Genomic DNA, 8,150 nt, shown 5'->3' with positions numbered 1-8,150 from the left:
AGATCAAGCTGGAGATAAAGATCTACACTGGGAACAAGGAATGCTGTGATCACCAATAGTCAGCATGGATTTCTGAAAAATAAGTCATGTCAGACTAACCTGATCTCGTTTTTTGACAGAATTACAACCCTGGTAGATGAAGGGAACGCAGTGGATGTAGCCTACCTTGATTTCAGCAAGGCATTTGACAAGGTGCCCCATGATATTCTTGTAAAGAAGCTGGTAAAATGTGGTCTTGACTATGCTACCACTCAGTAGATTTGTAACTGGCTGACTGACCGGACCCAAAGGGTGCTCATCAATGGTTCCTCTTCATCCTGGAGAAGAGTGACTAGTGGGGTGCCACAGGGTTCTGTCTTGGGCCCGATCTTATTCAACATCTTTATCAACGACTTGGATGATGGACTCAAGGGCATCCTGATCAAATTTGCAGATGACACCAAACTGGGAGGGGTGGCTAACACCCCAGAGGACAGGATCACACTTCAAAATGACCTTGACAGATTAGAGAACTGGGCCAAAACAAACAAGATGAACTTTAACAGGGAGAAATGTAAAGTATTGCACTTGGGCAAAAAAAAAAAAAAATGAGAGTCACAAATACAAGATGGGTGACCCCTGGCTTGAGAGCAGTACATGTGAAAAGGATCTAGGAGTCTTGGTTGACCACAAACTTGACATGAGCCAACAGTGTGACGTGGCAGCTAAAAAAGCCAATGCAATTCTGGGCTGCATCAATAGGAGTATAGCATCTAGATCAAGGGAAGTAATAGTGCCACTGTATTCTGCTCTGGTCAGACCTCACCTGGAGGACTGTGTCCAGTTCTGGGCACCACAGTTCAAGAAGGACACTGACAAACTGGAACGTGTCCAGAGGAGGGCAACCAAAATGGTCAAAGGCCTGGAAACGATGCCTTATGAGGAACGGCTAAGGGAGCTGGGCATGTTTAGCCTGGAGAAGGGGAGGTTAAGGGGTGATATGATAGCCATGTTCAAATATATAAAAGGATGTCACATAGAGGAGGGAGAAAGGTTGTTTTCTGCTGCTCCAGAGAAGCGGACACGGAGCAATGGATCCAAACTACAAGAAAGAAGATTCCACCTAAACATTAGGAAGAACTTCCTGACAGTAAGAGCTATTCAACGGTGGAATTTGCTGCCAAGGAGTGTGGTGGAGTCTCCTTCTTTGGAAGCCTTTAAGCAGAGGCTTGACAACCATATGTCAGGAGTGCTCTGATGGTGTTTCCTGCTTGGCAGGGGGTTGGACTCGATGGCCCTTGTGGTCTCTTCCAACTCTATGATTCTATGATTCTGGGGGGGGGGGATAAAATGTACCCCAGCTGATGGTTGAAGGAATGGGAGGGGAAAAGGTGGATGCAGAATACAGGAGACCCCTAAGGGTGGGAGGAGACCAGAAATACCTCCCATTGGCTGAGAGGCCCCTATAGAGGGGGGCCTGCTGAGAAGGGGGCAGATCCGGCCTCTGAGGAGCGTGTCGCTGCTGTCACTGCCACTGCAGTAGCAGCTGTGGGCAAAACATTACCTGGAGGCGGGATCTGCTGCCGATGTGGATCCTGCCGCCTGAGGCAGTTGCCTCACCTTGCCTCAAGAGTGGGCCTGCCCTGGCCAGGAGCATTATATGGCACCCGTAACAATGCCAGTGACACCAAAGGAAGATATTCCGCAGAGACTCTTACTCAAATCTATTCCCCAAATAGATCTTACTCAATTGGTTCTTCCTAGCACTGGTGCATTCTTACTTGTTGGCATCCGCCCATCTCAAGAAACAGTGGAGTGCACCTCCAGGGGTGAAGATGAACTGCTGTGTTAGCAGCACTGAAATGACCTCCCTGGGGTGCAAGCCTGAGCAGTGTGCGTGGAGGACCTGGGCTGCCCAGACAACAAGACTCCCCTCTCAAGCCTCACTGATGTGGTCCAAAGGATAGAAGAGTAATATGTTTGTCACCAGCTTGGCTGCAGGAGTTGCTGGAAGGAGGGCAAACAAGGTGCCATCCAATTGTCTTAGGGACTTAGGGTTTACTCCTTAGCCTTTTTTTCTCCTGAAGGTGTCCCACAATCAACATTTTAATCAAGTTATGGGAATGATAGGAATCAAGGAAGGCTTGGAAAGGAAAGACAAGTTTAAAACACATCCCTAAAAAGTATGTTGCTGCCAAGGTTTGAAGGCCAGGTTGAAGGTGTTATCTGGTGTGCAAACTGAGCAGAAAAGGTCCTTCACGGTATGGAAGCGTGCGAATCGCCTGCATGTGTCACTCAGCATGGTTAGGAAAGCAAAACCTTCGCACTGCTGCAAGCCCCGCCTCACCGCCCCTCCACCCGTTTCTTTTCTACCCACACTTGGAAGCTTGCCTAGTTAGGGAAGCCAACAGGAATGAATGGACTTGGGGAGGCTCTGAACGAGGGTTGGGCACTAAGACCGCCGCGGCTCCCTTTCCGCCCAGGGTGGATTGCAGAAGCGGAGAGGAGGAGAGATCTCCAGACACGAGAGGAGGTTATAGGAAGAGGATAAAAGCAATGCTACAACAAGGATATAGCTGAGAGAGAGAAAGAGGGGCGAAGAAGAAAAGGAGAAGGTGGTGGATGAGGCCGTGTGGTGGGGATACCTGACGAGACGCTGAGCGGGGGGGAAAGGGGGGCCTTTCGCAGACCTTGTATTGTCAGCCAGGCGTAAGGAAGCTTCCCCTCCAAGATCGTTCCAATGAACATGTCAGTGTTGACTCTGCAAGAATACGAATTCGAGAAGCAGTTCAACGAGAATGAAGCGATTCAATGGATGCAAGAGAACTGGTGAGTGATGATGGTGGTGGTGGCGGCGGCGGCAGCTCCGGGCGAGCCGGTGCTCTCTGGCTGGGAGCAAAGCGTGTGCGTCTCCGGGTGATGCTCTCGCTCCCTCCCTCCTGCCTTGGCAAGGATTACAAGCGAAGGAGGGAGGGAGCGGGGCGAGCGGTGGCGGAGGGGAGAGAATGCAGATCGCCCAATGTGCCCAAGACGCCTCTGTGCGTCCGGGGCGCGCGCGCGCGCGTGTGCGCCACAGAGTGCATTATTGGCGTGTGGGTCGGCGCGCATCGCGTGTAGGTAACGCTTTCCGTGAATGGGTCTAGTGTTGGGAACCCTCCCAGGCTGGAACAAGAACACCACTGTCTTCTGGGGAAGACAGTGTTCCTGTTGTTTATTTGGATGCCTATACTGTATATAGATATATTATATAATAGAGCACATCTCCCACATTGTTCCTCGTCCTTAGAAACCATCTGCTTCTTCAGCACCACCGTTTTGCATTAGGCCCTCGCTCTCTTTCACCCATTGCGCCCCATGCGTCTTTAATTCGCACCCTCTCTTCTGTTGTGACTCCTAATTTTACTCGAGGTCCTTCACCTCCCCCCACCCCTCACCATGCATGTTTCCTCTCCCCCACCCCCACCCCCTTTTGTATGTGTGTAGGAGGTGAATACTGGCTTGTTTCGATCCATGCAAAAATAAAAAAAAGCCTCCTCGCTTCGTTGCTGATAAAGAAGCCTCCGCTCCCAGCATCTCTCGGTGGGGCTGGGATCACTTTTGCCTTCGCGTTATAGCCGTGAATCTAAGCGCGGGGTAGATTTCTGTGGATGGCTTTGGAGAGGATGATGAGAGGAGGGGTTCCTCTTCCTGCCGCCGGTTGCCTGGAAGGCAGGGAGGGGCTGGGAACTTGGGAGCCGAGAAGTAGTAAGGCTGGTCACATTCAGCATTCAGGTAAAGCAATAGTAAGAAGGTGAGAGGAGCAAATGTAAAATTATACGCATTTGCCGCTGACGAAGTGGCCTGCATCTTCTCTGACTCTGGCGTAGGAGGGAGTTTCTGCTCACAGCTAGACTTTAGGCTAGACTCGTCAGGTGCTTTTTTATTTTATGGCGGTTTCTCCCTCCCTGCTGCCGCGATCCCAAATCTGATCTCCATCGAGGTCTCTTGCTACAATAAAAGTCTCGGATACAATGTCCTTGGCTTAAAAGTGCCTTTGATCCTGACAACCTTCTCTAAGTAAACTTTGACGTGCCACCCCAAGAGGACTGAAAAATGCATCCTTTTTTTTCCATTTTGAGGATGACGGTCCGCATCGGAGGGAGGAAAATGGAGGGGGGAAGCTTTCCAGACAGAGGCTCATAGCACCCCCCGGATCTAGCCTGAGCCGACCAGCGAGACTGTGTGTGTATGCGCGCGCGCCTTTCCTCAAGCAAGCACATGCCGTTGTGGGCGAATCAGTGGGGAGACGGAGAGGGGAAATGAGGTGACGCCATGGGAGCCGCTGCGCGGGCAGGGCTTAATTTTGAACCCGGGCTCGGTCCCTGAACCTATTTTTGAAACGCCGGGACCATGCAAATCAAGTCGGAGAGTGGCCAGTTCCTCCGCGCATGAGCAGAGCGCGCTCCCACGGAGTGACCCAGGCCGCCGGCACACCGTGGGAGGGGAGGGGCCGGGTTAGGTTGAGCCCTGGCATCTGTTGTCTTAGAAATTTCGCGTTGGAAGGAGATGGGTGGAGAAGGCAACCCCTTTTCCCTGCATGGAGGGAGAAGGATGGAGCTGATCGTGTGTGTGTGTGTGTGTGTGTGTGTGTCTCCTCTTGTCCTCCTGGCCTGCTTCTGCCGCTGCGACCTGCGGGGAGCCGCCATCCTTCCAGACACAAACACGTGCCTGCCCCTAGCCAGTTCACGCTCTCTCAGGTTTAAATCTGCCATCCCGCTCCGCCCCTTCTTCCTCCCTTAAGGAGGCCGGGCCTGCTGCTTTGGCAAGCCTGCAGCTGGCGAGCGGCGAGCGCGCTTGCCAGGTAGCAGATTCGCCCTGGCGCGCCCCGCGTGCAAAATCTCTCCACCCCTCTCTCTTTTTCTCGGTCGTCACGCAGCATTCGCCTGTCCTCACCTGAACTGCAGCAGCTACATGAGGGAGGTCAGCAGATCGGTGGGGTGAAGTGTCTGGGCCCTCCAAGAGCCAACGAGGCCACCGTTGCACAACGGTGCCACGAGGTAGTCATCCCTGCTGTAGTGAGGTGACCAGTCTGTGTGCTGATCAGGTTGGCATGCAGGCAAGTGCGCGGCTCGCTACGATGCTCCTTTCCACACCTGGCACAGATCTGCTAGACGATCGATTTGGAACTCTTCTCAGACGAGGTTGCCAAATGTCTAGATTTGTCTGTTTGCATGTTTCATTCTTGGCCCCATTTCACGGTGGTTTGACCTGCAACAGTCATCAGGTGAGACTTGGGGGCGGGGGGATAGAGCCAGACGTGATCACCTGATGATTGCTGCAGATCAAACCGCTGTCAAAGGGGACATGCCAAAAAAAGAGAGATACTCTTTGTCTGGCAGCTTAAATATTCTCCCTGTCTCTCCCCCTGTCCTCATCTACTCTGTGCAAACTTTTGATTTTTAGTCAACTTTTGTACTTCTTTTAGCCAGCAAACATTTGTTGCATGAGCTGTGGTGCTCTCACTTTCAAGTAGTGTGGCAGCCTTTGCCAACCTGGTGCCCTCCATATGTTTTGGACTACAGCTCCCATCAGTCCCACGCCAAATTCATAGAATCCATAGAGTTGGAAGGGACCCTGAGGATCATGTAGTCCAACCCCCCCCCCCCTGCAATGCAGGAATATGCAGCTGTCCCTGACAGGGACTGAACCTGCAACCTTGGTGTTATCAGCACCCTGCTCTGAGCTATGCATACATTTAAAGTGCTATAAGGTAAAGGCAAAGGGACCCCTGACCATTAGGTCCAGTTGTGGCAGACTCTAGGGTTGCAGCGCTCATCTCGCTTTATTGGCTGAGGGAGCTTCCGGGTACAGCTTCCAGGTCATGTGGCCAGCATGACTAAGCCGCTTCTGGTGTATCAGAGCAGTGCACGGAAATGCTGTTTGCCTTCCCACCGGAGCGGTACCTATTTATCTACTTGCACTTTGATGTGCTTTCTAACTGCTAGGTTGGCAGGAGCAGGGACCGAGTAATGGGAGCTCACCCCGTCGCGGGGATTCGAACCCCTGACCTCCTGATCAGCAAGTCCTAGGCTCTGTGGTTAACCCACAGCACCACCTGGGTCTATAATACTGTGCTAAAAAAGCACGGGTCCCCCCCAAGTATTCTGGGAGCTGTAGTTTGTCAACAGTACTCAGTTCTTAGGAGATGTCTTCTCCCCTCACAAAACTGCCTTCTCCTCTCACAAGGAGTTCCCAGTGCTCATGTGAAGATTGACTTATTGTAAAAACCACTCTGGGAACCAGCTGTGGGAGGCGAATATGGGTCTCCAAACATCTCTGTAGTTAAGAAACTACAGCTCCAAGAATTCTTTGGGGAAAGCCTTAAAATACTTTAAATGTTATCATAGTGCTTAAAATGCATGGCATGAATGTGGCTTCAACATGATGGGAGTTGTAGTCTGTCTGGAGGGCACTAGGATGGCAAATGTTGGTGTGAGGCTTGGCCCTTCTATACGTTCTCTTCTCACCCCCAACCCTGCAAAAACCCCTGGTTCTTAGATTTCTTTGCTCCATTACTTTTCTTCAGCAGTGCTGCTCACTTAAAAAAAAAGGTGAGAAAGGGGGATGCATCTCCTTTCCCACTGTCTATTGCTAGAGGGTTCTTCCTCAATAAATTTATTCATTAAATTTATATCACACATCTTCAACACACTCAAAAGTTCCCAGGGCAGCAAACAATATGAAAGCGATAATAACAAAAGTACAAGCATAAAAAATCTTGCAAAAAATAAGGAAAAGCCATCTATCAAAACCAGTACAAGCAGCTCTTCTCGGCAGTTTGAAAGGATAGAAAATCTAGAAAGTAATTCATTGACCATAAGAATGCTCTTTTAACAGTAAACTGGTGGGGGCACATCATATTGCAAGCTCTTTCTTGATGGCTGTACTGAAGACTGTGACAGTATTATACTGAGCAATCTAAATTTTAATGTATTTAGAACATTCATACCCCTCCTTTAATTTTTTTGAAAAAGGAATTCTCATATCCGTCTCCCCAAAAGTTTCCCTGGTGGGGGTGATACTGGTTTCACATCCTGAGCTCCCCTCATCTGTAGCAGCTCAGAATTTCATGCCCTCCTTGACCACCATGGGCCTGTCTCAGTTGATCATGTGATGTCACACATGTTTGATGTGGTCCATTTGGGATAGGATGGTGGTGATCTGGGGATGACAATTACACTTAATTGTAATTAATTATCCTTAACTGGTAGCATCTAGGCTTCCTGAGATGCCTAACCTCTGCAGGTGTGAAGGGCCAATTTAAATGGTCTGTCTGCAGACACTGATGGATTCCTGACTGCTCTGGAGGATGAAGTTATGGCTGGGGCTTCATTCCTGATACCTCAAGCACCCTCTCCTGTCTGCAAGTGCTCCTGCTCTTTGGTTTACTGAAATGACTGAAGATGGCGTAGGGTGATGGTAGTTTGATTTGTATTCCAGGTAACCTTTGGGATTGTGCTGGTATGACATTGATTTTTGCCTATGCTGCCTTGTGTACTTTTGTAGAAAGGCAGGACATAAATACATAATAATAATAATAATAATAATAAATTGGATGAAGATTGGATGAAGATTTTTGATACATCAAACACAAGCTTTAGATCATTTTAGAGACTACTCTATAGTTATGATGGCAGCAAAGAAATCTGAATTCTCTGCTACCATCGCATCAGTTCAGTGCCAGCCAGCAGAGCTTTTCCCAGTGGTTAGGACCTTATTTCATCTGGAGCTAACGAACTTTTGAAAACCCGCTTTGAGCAATTATTTTTAAAAACCCAACACTTTGCTGATCAAGTTGCCCATATCCGCTCCAACTTCACTCTGCATTTAAATCATGAGCAATGTATGTGCCCTTGATACCAGCTTGACATATTCTGTTGGCCACATTTCAGTTTCTTCAACCTGTGGATGTGGACAAGTTGCTTGGAGCTTTGAGACCAAACCTGATACGGTTGACCTTGTCCATCCTGGCTGGTGAAAGCCACTAGTGGAGCAAGATGGCAAGATTGGTTAAATCTTACCTTTTGCAGAAGGTACAGCACCATCTACTTTAAAGCAAGCGGTAGTAAGACCTCAGTGGACCTTGCCACTTTAGACAATTCTAAGCCAGTCTCTCATTTTTTCATTTCATA

The 8,150-nt window shown here is 49.5% G+C and overlaps 1 protein-coding gene across 1 annotated transcript in view; it reads left to right on the top strand.

The window, feature by feature from the left end:
* The first annotated feature begins 2,468 nt into the window (after positions 1-2,468).
* Positions 2,469-8,150, top strand: part of ELOVL6 (ELOVL fatty acid elongase 6) — a 78,093-nt gene continuing 72,411 nt past the window's right edge. The window contains exon 1 of the mRNA XM_081925416.1: positions 2,469-2,808. Within this exon, the coding sequence (XP_081781542.1) occupies positions 2,720-2,808 (89 nt within the window). The 5' untranslated portion in view covers positions 2,469-2,719. The remainder of the gene's footprint in view (positions 2,809-8,150) is intronic.

This window comes from Podarcis melisellensis (assembly GCF_964234715.1).
Source record: "Podarcis melisellensis genome assembly, chromosome: 9".
Lineage (NCBI taxonomy): Eukaryota > Metazoa > Chordata > Lepidosauria > Squamata > Lacertidae > Podarcis > Podarcis melisellensis.
Note: the sequence above shows the minus strand (reverse complement) of the source record. Positions and strands in the feature narration are given on the sequence as shown.